Genomic DNA, 22,121 nt, shown 5'->3' with positions numbered 1-22,121 from the left:
TACCTATGATGCCAATTACAGGCCTCTCTCATCTTTTTAAGTGGGAGAACTTGCACAATTGGTGGCTGACTAAATACTTTTTTGCCCCACTGTATATATATATGTATGTATATATACGTGATTTTGCGCGGCCCTGCCACCCTGTAGCAGTATTTCTACTAAGGGGCAGCAGGAAAGCGGTTAACTTCCAAGTATTCTTTTATGTTCAGCCAGTCTTGTTATCCGGGGTGACTATTGGATAAATCTGAGAATCTCTATTTAAAAATTAGAGACCTGTACACACATGCTCGTGCCACTGACTGAAACCAACGGTTACAATTTTTATATATATACGTTTTTTTATACAACAGAGGTTACAAATATTAAAGTGGAACTTCACTTTCTCAATCAACATTGACTATTTTTAATCCTTATGCTGCTATCATTAGCAAATAGATAAAGTATATTTTACGTACTTGTTTTAAACTTATTTTTTTTTTTTATTTCTTCCATTATTTCCTAGTTTCCTTGCCTACACACATGAGGTCATGCATCCCAGCAGTCTTCAGGAGGGGAGGGTTCTCAGCTCAGCATAAGCCTGAGCTAAGGGCAGATGGATTCCAGGAAGTAAATGATACATAAATCATCTGTCCTTAGCTCAGAAATGCCACTGACAGAAATACCAGAAAGTTTTTCAAAATAATTTCTCAGCAAAATAAAGCGTGAAGGCATGGATGGATGGGGAGATTGCTTTGAAAATTAAAAAGCATTTTTGGTTTGTGTTGTGCAGATGCAGTGTAGTGCCATTGTAAATTTTCTGTAATGACCCTCAGATGATTGACTAACCTCTTGTGTGTACCCATCTTGCTCCAGAACTGTCATTTCTTTATGGATCAGAGCTCTGTGCTGTTTCTTCAGCCACTCTCTCCTTGCCCGTGCCATGGAGAACTCTAACTCTATGCCCAGACATTCTGACAATGGTTTCTGCCATAAAATAAGAAATGTATATATTTTATAAATAAATATTTACTACAGGGTGCACCTATGACGCATGGTTATGAGAGTATTGTAGGTTTACTAAAGAGAAAGAATAGCAGAAGCTGTTTTCCTTTACAATTTTTGTCTTTGAATGAAACTTTACAATAGAAATATACCTTGTTAGTGGCCATCTGTTGATTGTAGCAATGTCTGCAACTAGATTTTTCAGTTTCATTGTCACTGTTCTTGATTGAATTTTTCTCCCCTGGTCAAAAAGAGTTTTCAAAACTATCAGTTGGGTTTAATGACATATGAGTCAAGTGAAAGCAATTTGTACATAAATATATTTATGATTAGCTAGTAATTCCAGTTTTGTCCAAGGTATCTGGGTTATGTAACAAGGTGATTGACAAACATAATGCAGATTTCACATGTATTATGGTAATCAATGGGTGTGTTGTGATACACCAGCAACACAGACAACCTCCTGCCTAAAGACAACTGAGAACTAGATCAGTTTTATTTAGACATTTATATCTTATATTGAGTACTTGAGCATTGGTATTACAAGTACATATGTTCCATATTGTCAAATAATACAAACAATAAATGCAGATTTTTTTTTTCAGATGTGCAGTTCCCTCTTAAAATATTTGATAAGAGTCTACAGAAACAAAAACTAAATAGTACTACACATCTCTAGAATCATACTGTAATAACTTCAAGTGGATGTAAATACCCAGTGAAGTGACAGGCCTCGGATGATACACAGAGATTAAACAAATCCTCTTACATAAGCTGTACCTGTTTATCTACAGCCATCTTTCTCCTACATCCATTCAAAGTGCAGAATCTACACTGGATCTCTCAGCTCTGAAAAGCAGGGGGTGGAGAGCTGAAGGTACATCAATGAGGAGAGCTCTGAGAGTTGATTGAAGGGAAGGAACACACCCCCTTCACACAGCACACAGGAACAGAGCTAAGGCTGTCAATCACAGGCTGTGCTCTCCTCTGTCACTATTTTTCCCATGGTGTCAGGAAAACTGGTCAGAAGTGGCTCATGCAGATAGCAGAGGAACAAGGCAATGGCCAGAAATGACACTTAGTGCTCTGGATTGAGACAAGTACATACTATAGAGGGATATGCTTTGTTCATATTTCATATTTGTGGTTTACAACCACTAACAGTCCAGCCAACACGCCATATCAGCAAGCTCCATTAAATCCAGAAATCAGGATCCCTTAATCCCTCTATATCAAAGCCTGAATCAAGATACTCCACCACCAATATGCATATCATCTAAAGTACATCTACAGTAGATTAGCCAAAATACCCTTTAGGTTTTCAGTGTCCCAGATGGATCTGCTTTTAATTTATTTCATCATCAACAATCATAGTGTGGCAGAAATAGCTCAAGTAGGAATAGTTGTCAACATAGGTCACATCAAGTAATACTTCCATGTAGCTACTTCTACTTAAAGTCGAACTAAAGCAGGAAAAACATTGCCAGTAGGTAGTCTTTTTGGTAAAAGATACTTTATATATTTATTCTGCCAAAAACTCCCAGCTCTGGTAGTAATTTTTTGCTTTGTGTACACCCTCAAACCACCTCTGGCATCTGGAAGCAAGATGATGGAACTCCAGTGAGCATGTGTAGGAGATACATCATCATTGGCCACCCAATAGTCAAAGAAGACACTGATCCAGAAGAAACAAAGGAGAAAATGTTAGCAATGGAAAAGAGCAAATCAAAAGATAAGGCTGCAATGCAAGGATATATGGCTGCCTTGTCTACTGCAATTCTGCTTTAACCCAAATTGCACACACATACACCTCTATGGAATTAGAAGAATATGTATCTTTTGCAAGAACACTTTGTACAGACTGAATTCATATACAGGCGTACCCCGGTTTACGAATTTAATTTGTTCTGCGGGACTTTTCGTATTGCGAAAAATTTGTAAACCGAAACGCGGTTTCCATAGGAATGCACTGAAAACCAATTAATCTGTTCTGGAGGTCAGAAAAAAATAAAAAAAAGTCTTATCTGTTCAAAACTCTTTATGAAGTATACTTTAAAAGCATAGTCCAGTACAGGAACATGATTAAAAAAAATCTGAAAAACCAATTAATCCGTTCGTATTGTGAAAAAAATTCGTAAACCGAGGCATTATTTTCAGTGGATTTTCATTCGTAAACAGAAAATTACATTAACCGAGGTGTTCGTAAACCGAGGCATGCCTGTATGTTTATCAGTGGAAGCATCTATTAAAGATAAATTATGACCTAAGAAACTTCCTTTGTGGTATACCATTTAAAATACAATATGACACCATAGTAACTGCTATGGTGATAGATAAAACGGAATATCAAGAAGACACTCAGCAGGAGAAAACACACTGGCAGCTAATGCTAATGACGAAATGGATTTACAAGAAGCCAGCTAAACTGACTCCAGGCATCTGATGTGTAATCTACCATATCAACAGTACTTACTAAGTAGAACAGATACAGTAATACATATTTAGGAATCAGTGTCTATGGAAGTGCTACATTGACATCACTATTACAGTGACCCGACCAACATGCAGTGTGTTGAGGAGCACCCGGCTGTTGATTTTAGCCCCGCTTGACAGATTATATAAATCTCTATATTTTGTCCACCAAAACAAAAATTAAAGAGAAAATATCCTGCATTTCCCTAGTTTACTTCGAGTCATTGTGAAACTTGTGAAACTAGAATTAATCTGACATCCTTTTCTCACCTATAACTTGCGTTAACACATTTCTGGGATAATACTTGAGATCCAAGTTTGTGGTTTTCACTGTATGAATTATCTATCAGACAGTGCACCCAACACTTGCTAGATAAGTGTTACAGAAATGTTTGTTAAAGCTCTATCTGTCTTGTCCTGATTGTAACTGTGTAATTCTACTCTGAAAAAAAACAGTTCCAGGTATAATACAATTTAATGTGTCAATCTGTCAGTAAATATTATATTGACTTTTACAATATTTTCTTTATCAGGGCATGTACTCATGTAGCAATACCCCCTTTGGAGTTGCAATAGATTATAGCCTTGCACAGCTAAGCAACACGCATTTTCCATTCAGACTTGTATCTTTTATTAGGGGATGATAAAATTGGATAGGGTAAGAGGTTCACAGGATGCCCAATAGAAATGGAAATGAGGACAAACTTCCTGAAACTATTTACAAGTATTTACAGCGAAAATCCTTTTCTGTTGAGCTAGCCAGCCTCTCCCTATGTACCACCCCAGACTCCAGATCCTCCTCTATCCAGAAGTTCTGGGTGAATCCCTGGGTGGGGGAACCAGTGCCTGCCACTACTGTGTGAACAGTCCTGCATTAAAAGCTAATCCAGTTTCCCACCAGAGTGCTCCTTTCCCCTTACTGGTCCAGGGGGTGCAGGTTTACTCACTTGGTCCCTGCTGTGCTGCTGGTAGGTCTGTGGCTGCTACCAGGCCTTCTAGCTAGGTCGCACAGGTGGCCCTCTCTAAGGGGCCGGTGAAATCCCACATTTTCAGCCTTCCAAGGTCCTCTGCCTGCAGGTGAGACTCTCTCCATCTGTGCCCCCTCACAGGCTCCTGCCTCCAGGCTCTCACATCTCTCTTTCTCTTCCACCCGAACTCTCCTGCTGTTGAGTAGGCTCAATCGCTTTTAAGGGTTGTCCTGGCCCCTTGCCAGGAGTCCTGTTGTGGATTGGCCATGCTCACTCAAAAGTGCAGATCAGCCACTGCTTCTAGACCTTTCCCAAACATTCCATAACAGGGGGAAATTTCAGAGGGCTGGTCTGCAGAACCTCTCAGCTTTGATGACCACAAACTGACCCCTAATAGATATTACTCCCAGGCTGCTGCTCAGCGCTAGCTAACAATTGTAGTCTAGCTCCCCCTAGCTACTTAGGAGGGTGCTACATTCACTGCCCACTAAAAACAGCCATGTCCTCATTGGCTGGGAGACAGATTTAAAAAAAATGGAATTCCCTACCCCCCCCCCTCTCAGGACATTATGCCTCTGTCAGATTCAACATGTTTTTCATGTTGTTGATGTCTGTCAAACAAAGTTGGCTGCACACACTGATGTCAAATCAGCCAATCCCTGCTGAACCAGCTGAATTTTGATCAGTGTAAGGCCAGTTTAAAAAAACACCCAAAACTCCCTGGTGGACAGGAACTATGCTGGCTGGCAGAGGTATCCCAATCACAATATTGGCTGAACTGAATAATATGGTCTTTGGCAGTTAAGTTTAATATATGCATTTAAATGCAAACTTGATTGTTTGTCTATAGTTCAGTTTTAATATGAAGACCCGTTTTTGTGTGGGTGCCTACATTTGTAGCTTTCAAGGTGAACAATCTAACAGACCAGGTTGCAAAACCCAATAAAAAAAAACTACTAATCCCCTGTGCTAAGTGGGAGAATGCCTGGCCATACCTTACTCTCTGCCCCCTTCTCCTTTGACATAAATGTTTATACCAGTAATTGAGTTAACATGTACAGTATATGAAGAACTCAGCATTGCTCAGGATTTAGATGTCTTGCTGTCCTAGGCACACCAGAAAGATGATGCCCATCTGTACAAGCTCCATCCCTTGTATATTTAGCACCCTTAGAGTAGGATGCTAGGCAAATTTGGTGTTTGGCTCTTTTTGTAGTCAAGGGAGCAGTGATTGTTTATTTTGGTCTGCTCAGGGTTTCACAAGTTGAGAGTTTGATTGCTTCCCCCTGCCTCCAGAAGAAGCTTCCAGAGCATAGGGAGGGAGTTTCAAATGATCAGTTGAATATTTATCATGCCCCAATCCCCTGGGAAGGTGTATCCAGAAGGTGGCTGAGGATGTGATACATGTGCAGGTGGTCTGAGCAGATTGTTCTTTTTCCTCTCTAGAAGGGTTCCAAGCCTTAGGGGGCTGTTGTCCCTCTGAAGCAGCCTGTGGACTGTGTAGCTGTTATTTGAGATCTCAGCAGTGGCAGAGCTGAGAGCCTGAAGTGATTTTCTTGAGGAATTGGCTGTGGGAGCATAAGGGATCTGGTCTACAGAAGGACTGCCTCCCTCACTGAGCTGTGTCTGGAGGAAGCTGGAAGGTGTGCAGCTGTCCTGGGGACTTGTGAATACTGACCCTGAATTGTGATCCCTGGTGGCTGCGTGCATTTGGGATGTAAGCGCCAGAGGTAGCTATGGACTGAAAGGGTTCTCTTAGGATCTCAGAGTACTTCTTCCATAGCATTCAATAGTACAATACCATTCCTCAGTGTCCTCAGCAGAATCTGTTTATAGGAGCATAGTGAAGACTGTTACTGTGCAAGCGTTTTGCACGAGTATCCCATGCCCTAACCCCTCTCCTGTTAAAAGTTCTTCAAGCAATAAATTTCAAAAAGACATCCCCTAGACTGAGTTACTGGAGCCAGTATGCATGAACTGGTGCTTGTGGGGACGGCCAGACTCTGTACTATTTGGGAAGAACCAGCTATTACCAGCGACCCCTACGGGGGGTAGCACTACATATATTGTAATTATTTTAGTAAAAATATAGCTGCCATGCAGGCAGCATAGAGCATGCTTTATGAGCAGAGCAACATTTTAACTGTGAAGACCACAAAACAAGAAAAAGAAGAGGCAATTTCCTATTTTATGAACAAAGAAAAGAGAATTGCGACTCCTCCCAACATCCCCTGCACCACCTTCCTCTCTATAGTTCTTTTATCAAATTAGGCAACACATGTACAGGGTTGGCCAAAAGAGGGGAAACAAACTAAGGGAAATGGCATTCCAGTTCATTTCCACATTTTGATGCTCTCCCATCCAACCCTACTTCCCTAGGCACTGGCTGACAAATGTTGTGGTATATACACCTCTCAATATAAAATGCCACAGTGCCCTGATTCAAAAGGTGGAATGCCGGTTCTTTCAATAAGCTCATTTCTAAAGAAATATTGTAGATAGAATCTTCATTAAAGCAGTAGTAAACTGCAACCAGAAGCTCACTCCTGCAATCAGCCATCACCTGAGGCTGATTGCAGGAGGTGTTTTTAAGGAATGGCCAGACCTGCAGTCAGTGCCTTGGTGTATGTTTCCCATGAGCCCCTGTACCTGCATCCTGTCTGCTTCCTGCCTGATCCTGACTCTGCCTTGATCCTGACTCTGAACAAACTCCGCCTGTCCTGACCTCAGCTATTCCTGACCACTCTTCCGCTCGCTCCTGGTACCCTGTTTGCCCGTTTGCTACCGACCCGGCCTGCCCGACTACGTTTGATTGTATATATGGTTATCTGTTGGGTGTGGGTTGTTTGCACTGTGTTATGTTTACCTTGCACTGCGTTTGTGTTGTTTAGTCTTCAATAAATTGTCTTATTTACACTATACCTGAAGCCTGCATTTCCCTGTGTCGGTCCACACACCTCTGGTCATACCCGGAGCCCTGACAGTGCACCACATACTATGACAGACGTACCCCAAAACAAAGCCCTCCAGGGGCATGCTGTCACCACTGACAGGGATTCCTTCTTCCCCCTGTCTTCTTTTTGGGTTCGCAGGCTCCAGCTTTTTGAATGGCCAGGTCACGATGACTTCACTCATGTGTGTGCAAACAGCACAACTCTCTCACTGGAATGCAGGACCTCCATTAAGAGCGCAGTGATGTAGCAGATGCTGCTAAAGCAAATATCACCTCAACTGTGCACGATAAGGAGATATTTACTATACCTGCAGGTTAGTCTTAATATAGGCTTACCTGTAGATATCAATTGTATATAAACTGTCTGTGAGTCTGTTTTGTGGTTGCAGCCAGAGGGTTTCTCTGACTAGAGCTTTAAGGTGGTGTCAGCAGGGGGTGGGCTTCCAGAGTGGATTCAGGCAAGACAGGGAACCCAAAAATTACTCAGCGACCCCTGAGGGGGTAGTGCTACAGCTATGATTTTGGATTTCCCATCACTTTGTCTCGGTGACTATGGTCATAGTACAAATAGAAGGTGACCTCCCCAGCAGAGACATAGACAACAACAAAACTTCACAAAGGTCTTACCTTTCTTCAATCCAAATCTTTTTGCCTTTACATACACTAGATATCTTATATCTAGGCTTAAAACAGGCTTTAAGCCCTGTTTACTCTAATGTAATTTCTCCTGCTTCTCTCATTGCATTGCAATGTATAATAATACATGTTATTCTTTATGGTGCCGGTTTACATAAATACAACACGGTGCAGAGTGATTTTTGAAAAGGTGCAGGTGCTTCCTTTTGGCCCTATAGACTTCATGGTGGAGTTGATTCACAAAAATGGGATAGTGCAAAATCTGGTGCAGCTCTACACAGAAACAAATCAACTTCCAGGTTTTATCGTCAAAGCTATTGAACAAGCTGAAGTTAGAAGCCAATTGGCTTCCATGCAGAGCTGCACCAGATTTTGCACTCTCCAGTTTTTTTAAATCAACCATAATGTGTTTTTTGCCCCATAGACTTCATTGAGAGAACATGAAAATGCTTGTGTGTTTTGATGAATTTTTGGCAGGGTTTTATGCTTAACAACTAGTTTCCTTGTAAAAAAAATAAAAAATTAAGCACGAAAATGCATACAAATGTGCATAAAAACACATGATCATGCAGTAGCACTAGCGGAACTTATGCTAAGGGTTAAATCATGTTTCTTTATTCCAAATTTTGATTAATATGTCAGGTAAGGGCGCAATATTCATTAGGCTTTGGGAGTCACAAATCTCTAGAATTACGCAAATGTGTGACACATCATGCAGGTCTTGACATGTATCCAATGACAACAAATCGCACAGAGCCCTTTCTTTGAAAATGTTCATTATGCCTTGCCTCTAGAGTTAGAGTTAGAGTTGCCAGCATTACCTGATGATCAAGGCTGTACTCGGACAGGCTGCATTCAGCCACAATTACCTGTCCCTAACTGCAGGGACCTGGCATTCAAGTTGGAGGAATCTGAAAATTCCTGCCACTTGAATTTGCAGTGTGTGCAGTTTGTGCTAATCGTGCAGTGTAAATGAGGCCTGATACTCTGTTTGAATTAGCCGTGTTTGTGGCAGGTATATACATCAAATAATACTATATTATTGACGTGTACAGAATAGTAGGTTGGGCAAAAAAAAATTTTTTTTTATATTTAGGCACAATTAAGGTGTATCTAAACCCAGAACGAAAAATGTAGCAGCATTAGTTGCTTTTTAGGCTTTCTCCCTTTTTTCTCACTTGGTGATCCTGTGAGTAACACAATTCCTTACTGTACAGGTGCTACTCGGACTCACTCCACTGTATCTATGGAGGGAGCCATGGTTGTCACCCAGACTGAACTTCAAAATCAAACATATTTGAGTTTGTTCATCTCCATTATAGGGAGCTGATAGGTTAGTTGGTTACACAAGAAAGATAACATTTGTTTTCATTTCTCCACTCAGAATGTAACAAAGACACTCCCTAAAATTCATAAAAACTGGAGCAGACATACACTATATTGCCACATGAACTTTAATGGCATTGCAGTCTTCGTCCATAAGGTTCAATATTGAGTTGGCCCACCCTTTGCAGCTATAACAGCTTCAACTCTTCTGGGAAGGCTGTCCAGAAGGTTTAGGAGTGTGTCTATGGGAATGTTTGACCATTCTTCCAGAAGTGCATTGTGCTGTCAGGCACTGATGTCGGGCGAGAAAGCCTGGCTCACAGTCTCTGCTCTAATTAATTTCAAAGGTGTTCTATCACGTTGAGGTCAGGACCCACCCCAAACTGGCTCCTCCATGTCTTTATGGACCTTGCTTTATGCACTGGTGCGCAGTCATGTTGGAACAGGATGGGGCCATCCCCAAACTGTTCCCACAAAGTTGAAAGCATGAAATTGTCCAAAATGTCTTGGTATGCTGATGTCTTAAGAGTTCCCTTCACTGGAACTAAGGGGCCAAGCCCAACCCCTGAAAAACAACCCCACACCATAACCCCCCCCAACCTTTACCCTTGGTCGCCAAACTCAGACATGTCCATTGGATTGCCAGACAGAGAAGCGTGATTCGTCACTCCAGAGAACACGCCTCCACTGCTCTAGAGTCTAGTGGCGGCATGCTTTACAACACTGCATCCAACGCTTTTGCATTGTGCTTAGTGATGTAAGGCTAGGATGCAGCTGCTCGGCCATTGAAATCCATTTCATGAAGCTCTCTGCGCACTTTTGTTGTGGTAATATGAAGGCCACATGAAGTTTGAAGGTCTTTAGCTATTGATTCTGCAGACTGTGTGCTTCAGCATGCGCTGACCCCGCTCTGTCATTTTACGTGGCCTACCACTTTGTGGCTGAGTTGCTGTTGTTCCCAGTTGCTGCCACTTTGGTATAACACCACTAACAGCTGACTGTGGAATATTTAGTAGCAAGGAAATTTCAAGGATGGACTGCACAGGTGGCAATCTATCACGGTACCACGCTTGAATTCACTGAGCTCCTGAAAGTGACCCGTTCTTTCACAAATGTTTGTAGAAGCAGTCTGCACGCCTAGGTGCTTGATTTTATACACCTGTGGCCATGGAGGTGATTGGAACACCTGAACCCAATGATTTGGAGGGGTGTCCCAATATTTATGTCAATATAGTGTATATTGCGAAAGGGTCTCTCATGCATTCAAAAAGTGGTGCAGATTGTACATCTAGCGCCCTGGGTAAAGATGCCAATTGGTGCCGTACCCCTGGAAATATATGAGCATTATGTGTCAGTAAAAATTCCCTCCCTCCTCCCCCCCAAAAAAAATCAAGCACTAATCTCACTTACCACCTAAGCATAAATTCCCTTTGCAAGCCAAAATTCTCCCCAAACAAAAATCCTCCTCTCCCAGGTCAAATCCTCTCCCTCCCTAAATCCCCCTTCCTAGAACAAATCCTCTACTCCTCAAATTTCTCCTCTACACATAAATTCCCCCCCCCCAGCACAAATCGCCCCAAATCCCCTCTGCTAGCACTAATCCCCCCCCCCCAAATTAACCCTCCTAGCACAAATCCCTCCAATCATCCCAACTAGCAGAAATCCCCCCCCCACTATCCCCCTTCCTAACACATCTCCAACCTCCTAGTAAAGATCCCCCCTCCAAATCATCCCTTCTAGCACAACCACCCCCCCCAAATCCCTACTGCACCCGGGGCAGCTAACCCTCGTACCCACCCCTAGTCACAGTTCCACAATCACCAGTTATGCCTCCAAATAATACCTGAATCTTTGTCTGTTCCATTCAATTCACTGTCTTCATTCACTTGCTTTCTAGTCTGGTTAATAAGCTGGACAATCCGTTGGTGAGGAGATGAATCCAGTTTAGACTCTCTCACGTCTTCTGATAACCTACTGCACATGCAGTGCTGACATTCCTATGGATGAATAATATTAGGTGTTCTTATTTCACTGCCTCCAGACTCCCAATGTTCACAAAAGATTTGAATGCACAGATCAGGTTTACAAGCGTGAAATTCTTTGTTATTTAAATTTTTTTTCTAGGAAATTATAACAGGGGTTGTTCCTCTTGAAAGTATTACTACCTATTGACCACCTTGATAACTGTGAGGTTTTATGAATTGTAAGTAATTGTCAAACAACTATTTAATGAAATGGAAAAATAATTATATGTTACATGTATAAACTGAACATTTCAATGAGAAAATGATCAATAGACGTAATAGTGAATGGGGATAAAATGATAAATACAGCTTTTTGATGCTATAGTGCTTATAAATACTCAGAAAGGGGTGCTCACAAGCACTCAGAAAGGGGGTGCTCACAATACTCATAAAGGGGTGCTCATGTATTTGGAAGGGGTGTTTCAAGGGGTTTTCACAAGTACTCATAAATGGGTGTTCACAAGTACTCAGAAAGGGGGGGGCTCACAATTACCCAGGGAGAGGTATTCACAAGCACATTGGGACGGGTATTCATTAAAACTTGGGAAAGGGTGTTCACAAGCACTCAGGAAGGGTTTTAGAGCAGTACTGTATTCAGGCATCATGTGGTCCTACACACTACTGATAAAAATACCCTTTTTAAGGAATACAGACGTCTGGACGGCGGTTCCTCTTATCGTGACCTGCCTCATTGGCAGGAAGTCGAAACCGCCATGTTCTTTCAGGGCATACTGGACAAACGGGTGCAGCATACATCATAAACCCCCACTATTAGGGATAACTAAGGCAACGATATAGGATCATATTGTTAATAATAATACCTTGTCACCACGGATAATTCTACACTCTAATAATAAACTGTGACAAAAGCCTGCATTCTGGGGACATATTCCACCAACATAAAACAATTACAAGTACTAAAAATAAATACATAAATATAAATACATGAAACATGGTTATTATAATACCCCTATATACATATTATTATATAATACTTATATTACCTACACATCCTTCATCTAAACCAGGGGTGTCCAAACTTTTTTCAAAGAGGGCCAGATTGGATGAAGTGAACATGGTGGAGGGCCGAACATTTTTCCGAACATTCTTTGAACCATTACAATTAAATGCAGATAAATTATTTTATGCCAAGTTAATTGCAAACGACATACTTTTCATTTCATAACATTAAGATCAACTGACAGCTGAGTTTTCACAATGTATTGAAAATAAATTTTAAAAAACTTACCTGCACTAATGTGAAGGGTGAAAAAGGTAGCTGGAGCTGAAGTCTCTGCTCGGCAGCCGGGAGGGGAAGAGAAACACACTTCACGCTGGAAGCCCGGCCCTGACATCACTGCCTTCTGTCGCTCCCAGCGCGGCGCAGTCACGCATGCGCACTGCTCTCAAGCAGAAGACTGTCTGCCACAGAAGGGAGGGCCGTGCGACAGCCGCATTTACACAGACCAGGGAGAACGCGCTGCAGTCAGGCATGCGCACTGCCCTCTGCTCTCAAGCAGAAGACTGTCTGCCATAGAAGGGAGGGCCGTGGGAGGGCCACATTACACAGAGCAGGGAGGGCTGTTAGAGGGCCGTATTAAACCGACCCCCGGGCCGTAAATGGCCCGCGGGCCGGACTTTGGACATGCCTGATCTAAACCAATACTATATGTAAACATTATATTCTCTTAATCACCCCTAATGCCATTCCGTCTTCCTGCCAATGAGGCAGGTCACGATAAGAGGAACCGCTGTCCAGACGTCTGTATCCTTCAGAAGAAGTCCAGAAGTGATGAAACGCATCAGAGGACGTGAAGTCTGGTGTAATTCCACAAACCGGAAGTGGCTGAGCGGCCATTTTGACTATTGGAAAATCTTGAATAACGTTCCAGGAAGCTGCTCAGGCTGAGTCATGGGCACATATTGATGTTTTATACTATCCTCAATGTAAGCATGAATATTAAATGTTTAATTACCCACTACACTGTGCTACATGGGCTTTTCTCTCTAATTGCATGAGGATGATGGAGTGATAAGGGCTTCCCTTAAGGATTGGAACCCCATACGCAGCATTCTGGAGTAGGAGTCTGAGAAGTGACTACAACACCTGAGTGTTTTTTGTTAAGGCTTGAAATTACTCTTGAGAGGGTAATTGTATGCATTTGTGCCCTATATAAGTGTTCACAGAGTGTTCACCTTTATTATACTTTATTATTTTATTTATTTATTTTATTTTAGTTGAGTTATTTATTTATTTTTGGTTTATGAGTGTACACTGTTTGTCACATTTATTTATATTTATTTATTTTTATAGTGTACACAGAGTGATCTCACGATTCATGTGTTACTCACGTTTTGAATCTTGGTTTGTTTTTGCACGTATTTGTTATAAGTATATACTTATTGGTTGGCAAAGTATATACCAATTTTATTGAGTTAATACACTATTTTAGTTTCAATTTTTTGAGGTACTCATCTGATCTGGATTTATGGGAATATTGAAATTGGACACAGAGGATTAATTTATTTTGGACTTTATTATTTTATTATACGCATTGACTGACACAAAAAAGGTTTTTTTATATTATTCACTTTCAAGGGTGAAAGTGTGACTTTTTTGGACTATTTGATTTTTACACAAGTTTGGTTTATATAATTTGTATTGATTTGGGATTCCGAATACTGATTAATTTACCTTTTGTAAGAGCTCTGTCAGCAGTCTCTGGCAGTCTTTTGTTACATGTGAGCAGTCTCTGGCAGTCTTTTGTTACATGTGAGCAGTCTCTGGCAGTCTTTTGTTTCATGGGAGCAGTCTCTTGTAAGTGAGCAGTTTTGGAAAGTCTCTTGTAAGTGAGCAGTCTCTGACAACCTTTTGTAACATCTGAATAGTTTCTGAGAGCCCTTTGTTATATGCAAACCAGCCTTTCTCAACTAGAGTTTCTCCGGAGGTTGCTAGGGGTTCCTTGAAAGATGGGCAATTTCTTCCCCCTAAATAGGTAACCACTAACACCAGTAATTTTTTATAGCAATCTGTAAGGGGGGATTCTTCTCAATGACCATATCCGGTATATAGGGAGCATTCTTCCAAAGGGAAATCACGCTAATGTACTGTGAGTTGTAGATACGATATACTAATCATTAGCAGAGGTTCCCTAATACTGGAAAGTTATTTCAAGGGTTCCTCCATGTTTAAAAGGTTGAGAAAGTCTGATGCAAACAGTTTGGGACAGGCTTTTTATAGATGGAGTCTCTGTCAGTCTCATGATCAGTAACAGTGGATGACAGGTAGGGGTGGGTATCCTGCAACTGAACAAATTAATAAAAACATTTTGCGCTTGAAAAACCATTTTTTTATAGCAGCCCTTTTCTTGAACAAATTACTGGAGATAAAACCATGCCTATTAGCCATGCCCACTAACAGTAAGCCAAACCCATTTGCCTCAGTGTGTTGCTTCATGGTTTACCTTTTGCAGGGCTAAATGTAGTTTTTGGCTCTGCTGTACTCAGTGGAGTAATAATCTATTTTCTAGGTCTAGCCAGGTTTCTCTAAGCTTGGTGATTGACTGATCCTGTCTGCCTCTGGCAGGAGAGTCGGTCACTGAGTTAAAAATATTCATATCATCTCAGTCAATCCCTGGTAGGGGGCACCCAAAAGGTGGTTGGGAAGGAGATAAATGTTTGAGAGGCTTGTTTAGCAGTCATTCTCCTTGGGCTGCTGCCCCTGGTAAGCAGCTGGTCTATTAAAAGAGCTGTTGTTAGGCCTTAGCATGCTGCTAAAGGATTTGTGCTTGAGAATCTGTCCTCCTGTACCTGTTTTGCTTTCTGCAGTATCCTGCATTTTCATCCCTCTCTCTTGTTAAGTACTGCAATACATCTACAAAAATACATCTCCTAGACTGAGCTTGTGTTTTTGACGGTGTGCTTGGAGCTGGTGTCTGGGCCTAGCAGCCTCTGGACAGGTAAGAGAGACCTGGATCATTTCTCAGCATCCCCTTTGGAAGTCAGCACACTTATTTCCTCTGATAGAGGTACCTGCCTACCTCCAGCCCCTGCCTGAGAACAGTCATTCTGATAATTGCTGCCCCCGTCTGTCTTACTATCTGCAGCACTACAGAGTCCTGAAGAGCACACTATATAGCATTTCCTATGATGTCACCATTGTCCTACCCAAATTCTGGCTGCACAATTGCTGCTAATCTAAGCTGGAAGAAATTTAGATATTAAACATAGTAGTATTTTGAAAAGCTGCCAAAAAATGGAGGGAGCTACAGAAAGAAAACTAAGGAGAGAGAATAATGTTAGAATCTTTTTTTAGTATCTTTTTTTCATCTCCTCACCTCGTGATGGCATCTTTTCTTTTCTCCAAGCTTTTTTGATAATTCTCTCTTTTCTTTCCAACTTAGTTTTTTCACCATCTGCACAGAATGGAATATTAAAAGAATGAGCATTTTTTTTTGCCATTACTTGATATGCTGCAACTAAGAACAAGGTGAGTTATTTCCTCAATAATCACTAATCCTAGTGTGCGGGGAATACAAGCTCTCAAAGCAGAGAAATCATTGTCTTAGGCAATCTAACAAGAACCATCGCCAGACCATGAACAAGAACCATCGCCAGACCATGAACAAGAACCATCGCCAGTTAAATGTCTTATACTGGAGTCTCACTGTCTGAAGCTTTGATCATAAAAAGCTGCAACATGGCAGGCAGTGACCGATCACAATGTTAGGTTGGGGAGGTAACCATACTGATTACCAGCAGTAAAGAAAAGTGGGGTTACAGGCCTAGCTATGATGCATTGTGGTCTTACTGTATAGGCTACCACTGCACTGCAAAAATCGTTTTAAATCATTTTTTTAGTGCACCACAACCTATTGGAGTTCATTTCATGCATTACTATACATCTCATGTTACATAGTTAGTCTGGTTCAGATATCAAAAATTGTGATGTAACTCCAGTAGTGCATTCAACCCTATTCAAGGCAGTTTCTTTCGAATAGAGGTGAGCCAAAGGACGAACGCCCACATTTCTGCCCTTACAGCCCCCTGTTCAGCAGAAGCTGAGCATCATATATGGAAGTTGTATTTCTACTGCTTCTAGATATGATAGCTTCCACTGTCACTGATGTCTAAGGAAGCAATGAGTGCTTGTACCTGCTGCATTATTAGGAACTGATGATGTCACCAGTAATCCATGGCGAGTAAGCAAAGGGGGCGGGGATAGCAGTGACACCACTGGATATAGTTGGGCAATGATGTCACCACTATTCCTACCCCTTCCCTTATATAGCTGACGACAGCTCGGGAAGCTGTCATTTGACTAGTTATACTATCAGTATATATATGCAGGATCATCAGGATTTTTTTATGGCAAGTTGTCGGGCAGCAAGCATAATTAAGGGGAGGGGTTAATTGGCTACAGGTGCTCCAGTTACTATATAACTTTCTGTAGAGCACACATTTGTGCCTGGCATATTTTGCTGGCTGGAAGCTAAAAAGAGTGGGATATTTGAGTGGAGAGTAAAAAACAGTTTTGCTTTTGATTTCTGGTGATTGCTGGTGCTTGTATCATTTTATTTTCTTCTTTTGGGGTCTTGCTAGCAGCTTTTACTTTTTAAAATCATCTTTTCTGTCACTTTTTAAATAGCATTTTTTTCCCTTTCCTTCCTTCAGTCTGCTAATTAAGGGGAGGGGTTAATTGCCCACAAGTGCTACAGGTATTATGTAACTTTCTGTAGAGCTCACTCTGAGCCTTCTCATTCTTGAGATTGCCTGTATTTTACTTGCTGGACTTTGATCAAGTGGAGCTTTGATGAAGTGGAGTTAAAAACAGGAGATTTTAACAGGAGTCTTCTAATCTGTAAGTGACATCTGAAGTTTCTTATTGTAACTGGGATAATGAGTGCTAGCAGGGCTGAAGGTTTGTGCAGTGCACAGTGTGCTGCATGTATGAAACAATGGAACAGGATGGATTCCGCTGCGACAGATGTGAGCGGATTGCCCTTCTGGAACCTCACATTAGAGATCTGGTGGAGCGAGTTGCAACACTGGGCAGAACCAACAACCTTGAAAGGGGTTTTCTGCTCTCTGAGCAGGTAGCTAATGGGATTTATGTGGAGGGTGGAGGGGCTAGTCAGAATTATCAGGTAGGAATATGGATTACTGTAGCAAGAGGGAGTGGTATGGGCTCACAGAAAAGGTCAGCCTTGGGTTTGAGCACCCAAACAGATTTGCTAAGTTGACTGAAGATGTCACTGCTATCCCTAACAGCCGGGAGGGCAGACCATCTGGGAGGGGTGGTGAGGGTAGTGCAGGAAGGCCTAGACAGTTGGTGGTAATAGGGAATTCTATAATCAGAAGGTCTGATAGGATAATTTGTTGCCAAGATCGCCTTAACTGAATGGTTTGCTGTCTCTCTGGTGCCAGGGTTCTGCATGTGGTGGACCGGGTTGATAAATTACTGGGAGGGGCTGGGCATTGTTGGAATCAATGGCATAATACATGGAAGATGGAGTCTCCTTAAGAATCAGTTTAAAGAACTAGGCTGCAAATTGAAGGGAAGGACCTCCAGGGTGATATTTTCTGAAATATTCCCTGTGCCAAGCGCAACACAGGAAAGACAGGGGGAGTTTAGAGAACTGAATTCACAGCTAAAGACCTGGTGTAAGAGGGAAGGATTTAGTTTTCTAAAGCACTGGCCTGACTTTTCATTGGGGTGCAACCTATATGCTAGAGATGGTTTGCACCTAAATGGAAGGGGGTCTGCTGTGCTGGGGGAGAGGTTTATGGGACGGCTGGAGGAGTATTTAAAATAGGATCAAGAGGGGAGCTTATGAGGGGAGATTATAATGGGGCAGACAGATCAGACAGGGGTCAGTCCTTATTAGTAGGTGGAATGGGGAAATGGCTATGGCAGGTGATAAGAAGGTTCCCGTGTTACAAACAACCATTAAAATTGGTACCATTTGTACAAAAATAAAAAAACATGCAACATAAGTGTGCAAAAGGTGTCAATGAATTAAAGTGTTTGTTCACCAATGCTAGAAGTCTGCCAAGCAAAATAGGTGAGTTGAAAGCTTTGGTGCATCAAGAGAACTATGATTTAATTGGTATTGCTGAATCTTGGCTTCATTCTTCACATGACTGGGCCATTAATATTCCTGGCTATGTTCTCTTTTGGAGAGACAGGGTAAAAAGAAAAGCTGGTGGTGTCTTTCTCTATGTGAGAAATGATCTCAAAGTGAGTGTGAAAGAGGACCTAGTTGATGGAGAATGTGATGAGGCCGAAGCATTATGGGTGGGTACTGCACACAGGGGTGTGTACTACAAAGGTAATCATTGGAGTTTGTTTTAGGCCACCCAGTGTTAATGAGCAGGTGGAGACACATCTAAAAGGTTTCAAGGGCTGGGACAGTGCTAATAATGGGGGATTTTAACAACCCAGAAATTGACTGGAGTAATGATACTGCAGGAACAGTTAAAGGGTAAAAATTTGTAAACCTGCTACAGGACAATTTTATGGTACAGTTCATAGAGGTCCCAACTAGGGATGATGCTCTGCTGGACCTGATAATCTCAAACTAAGCAGAGCCTATTACTAATGTCCATATAAAAGAAAATCTGGGTAACAGTGACCATAACATGATTTCATTTATTGTTAGCTGTAAACAACAAGCACATATGGGAAAAGTAAAAACACTCAACTTTAAGAGAGCTCATTTTAAAAGGCTGAGAGCTGCTCTCCAGACTTACACTGGGAGGGAATATTGGTATCGGTGAACACAGGACATAAATGGGAGTTTTTAAAAAAGACTGTATGTGAACACACTGCAAAATAAATTCCCATAAGCAACAAGTTTAAAAGGCTAATAATGAAACCTATGTGGCTTACGGCCAAAGTTAAAAAAGCTATAAATAATAAAAAAAGTTTTTATAAAATATAAAAATGAAGGAATGCTATCATCGTTAAACATTACAAAGAATATAACAGAATATGTAAAAAGGAAAACAAGGCTGCAAAATTTAAAACAAATGACAGATTGCAAAAGATAGAGAAGGACAACCCCCCCAAAATTCTTAAAATATATGAATAGTAAAAAGGTCAGGTCTAAGCATGTGGGCCCTTTACAAAATAATCTAGAGTGGGTGACTTGGAACAAAGAGAAGACAAATTTATTAAACACCTTCTTCAGCTCTGTGTATACAAAGGAGCATGGGGGAGCTCTTGTCTGTAATGGGCATGGTATAGACACAGCTCCAGATGATCCACATTGGCTCACAATTGATATGATCCAGAAATATTTAGACTGTATAAAGGTGAATAAAGCACCTGGACTGGATGGCATACATCCATGGGTCCTTAAAGAATTGAGCTCTGTCATTTCAAAGCCATTGTTTCTAATTTTTAGGGACTCTTTAATGACTAGCATAGTACCACTGGATTGGCGTAAAGGTCAATGTGGTGCCAATATTTAAAAAGGGATCAAAATCTTTACCAAGTAATTAAAGACCTGTTAGTTTAACTTTTATAGTTAGGAAGATACTGGAGACTTTAATAAAAGACCACATAGATGAGTTCTTGCTGGAAAAACATATTTTAAGTAGCAGACAGCATGGATTCATGAAAGACAGAAGTTGTCAAACAAATCTGATTTCTTTTTATGAGGAAGTGAGCAAAACCTTGGAGAGAGGGGTGGCAGTGGACATGGTATACTTATATTTTGCAAAAAATGTTTGACACAGTTCCCCACACACTGCTATTGTGTAAGGTAAAGTCTACAGGCTTCAAAAAATCTGTATGTAAATGGATAGAAAACTGGCTAAAAGACCAAATTCAGAGAGTATTGGTTAATGATTCATGCTCTGAATGGTCTGGGGTTGCCAGTGGTGTACCCCAAGGTTCATGTTGGGACCCTTACTTTTTAATATATTTATAAACGATATACGGTTTGGGATTAAAAATACAGTTTTAGTCTTTGATGACACCAAGCTTTTCAGGATGTCTCCAATTTACAAGTTGACCTCAATGCACTGTTTAATTCGGCAACTGTGTGGCAAATGAGGTTTAATGTTGATAAATGTAAGGTTATGCACCTGGGGACTAAGAATATGCATGCATCATACATACTAGGGGGAGTACAACTGGGGGAATCAATGGTGGAGAAGGATATGGGAGTTCTGGTAGATCATAAGCTTAATAATGGCATGCAATGCCAAGCTGAGGTTTCTAAAGCAAGCAAAATCCTCTCTTGTATAAAAAGAGGTATAGACTCCATAGAGAGAGATATCATTTTATCCCTGTACAAATCATTAATAACACCTCATCTGGAAGAGGCAGTTCAGTTTTGGGCACCAATTCACAAAAAGAATATTGGGGAACTGGAAAAAATGCAGAGAAGGGCAACCAAACTGATAAGAGGCATGGAGGAGCTCAGCAATGAGGAAAAATTAGAGGAACTGAATTTATTCTCTTTTGAGAAGAGCAGATTAAGGGGGGATATGGTCAACATGTATAAATACATCAGTGGTTCATATAGTGAACTCAGTGCAGTGTTATTCACCTTGAGGTCATCACAAAGGACAAGGAGCACTCTGCGTCTGGAGGAAAAGAGATTCAATCCAATATACAGAAAAGTTTCTTCACAGTAAGAGCTGTGAAAATGTGGAATAGACTCTCTCAAGAGTTAGTTCTGGCCAACTCAGTAGATTGCTTTAAAAAAGGGCTCGATTAATTCCTAGATACACATAATATAACAATAATATAATTAATATATTAATGGATATTAATATTTATAGGTAAAGTTGATCCAGGGAATATCTTATTGCCTTTGAAGGGATCAGGAAGGAATTTCATCCCCTGCAGGAGCAAATTATATCATGCTTTGCTGTTTTTTTTTTTGCCTTTCTCTGGATCAACTGTGGGTGTAGGATTATAACTTTTTATATATATATGGTTGAAATAGATGGGCTTTTGTCTTTTTTTCAGCCAGTGTAGCTATGTAACTATTATGATTGACAAAGGACTTACAAGGGACTTTTTTTTTAATAAAGAATGTTTGTGTGATAGAAGACCAGGAATGGGGGAGGATATGCTGTTGGCTGATGAAGGGGAGGATTTTTCTCTCCAAAAATGAGTCCCAGAATTCTTTGTGATCTGAGCAGGAAGGAGCAGTAACCTTCTGTGTAGAAGTGTCTCAAGTAGCCTCCTTCACTCCTCTGTGCAGCAGCAGTGCTCTAAAATGAGTTGTCAGTCCGCCCCTGCATCCAACATAGGCTCTAGACTGTGTGTTACGCCCAACCATCCGGGACACACTCTGGTATAGTATCCTGATTACTCCCCATATGCTCCTGAGTGCAATTCCAACTGTATTTGCTTTTATGTGTGCCTAATCTAATAAAGCTTTGTTTTGCTAAGAGGTTGTCTTGCACTCTTCTCGGTCTATGTTTTCTGCATTTTTTGATCTCCCAATCCAGTTTCAAATGGCAGCACAGCTCTTAGCTAGTAACAGTGGATTAGTATTTAGCACACAGCATGACCTTAAGGATGTGTTACTTACTTTGAAACATATTGTTTGATAGTTTTATACATTGTTATTTTGTATATGTGTTTTTTACTTTCATAGACCTCTTGCTAACACCTCCTTGTGTTTCATAGTTGATGGCGCTAATTGTGCATGATAAGAGATCTGACTTCAGGGTCTGTTCTGTGCGCCTTTGGCATTTCTTCTTTTTTGTGTTATTTGGAGCCCAGCATACTTACAC

The 22,121-nt window shown here is 41.1% G+C and overlaps 1 protein-coding gene across 1 annotated transcript in view; it reads right to left on the bottom strand.

The window, feature by feature from the left end:
* LOC149474352 (uncharacterized) overlaps positions 1–22,121 on the bottom strand; it is a 66,419-nt gene that overhangs the window by 19,971 nt on the left and 24,327 nt on the right. Inside the window, exons 7-10 of the mRNA XM_089661620.1 lie at positions 15,698–15,775; positions 11,180–11,333; positions 1,134–1,222; positions 826–963 (exon numbers count right to left, since the gene is read on the bottom strand). Coding sequence (XP_089517746.1) covers positions 826–963; positions 1,134–1,222; positions 11,180–11,333; positions 15,698–15,775 — 459 coding nt within the window. The remainder of the gene's footprint in view (positions 1–825; positions 964–1,133; positions 1,223–11,179; positions 11,334–15,697; positions 15,776–22,121) is intronic.

The sequence above is a fragment of the Staurois parvus genome, unplaced genomic scaffold (assembly GCF_062004578.1).
Source record: "Staurois parvus isolate SC_StPar_1 unplaced genomic scaffold, SC_StPar_1.0 ptg000006l, whole genome shotgun sequence".
Classification (NCBI taxonomy): domain Eukaryota; kingdom Metazoa; phylum Chordata; class Amphibia; order Anura; family Ranidae; genus Staurois; species Staurois parvus.
This window is presented reverse-complemented; position numbering and strand designations above follow the sequence as displayed.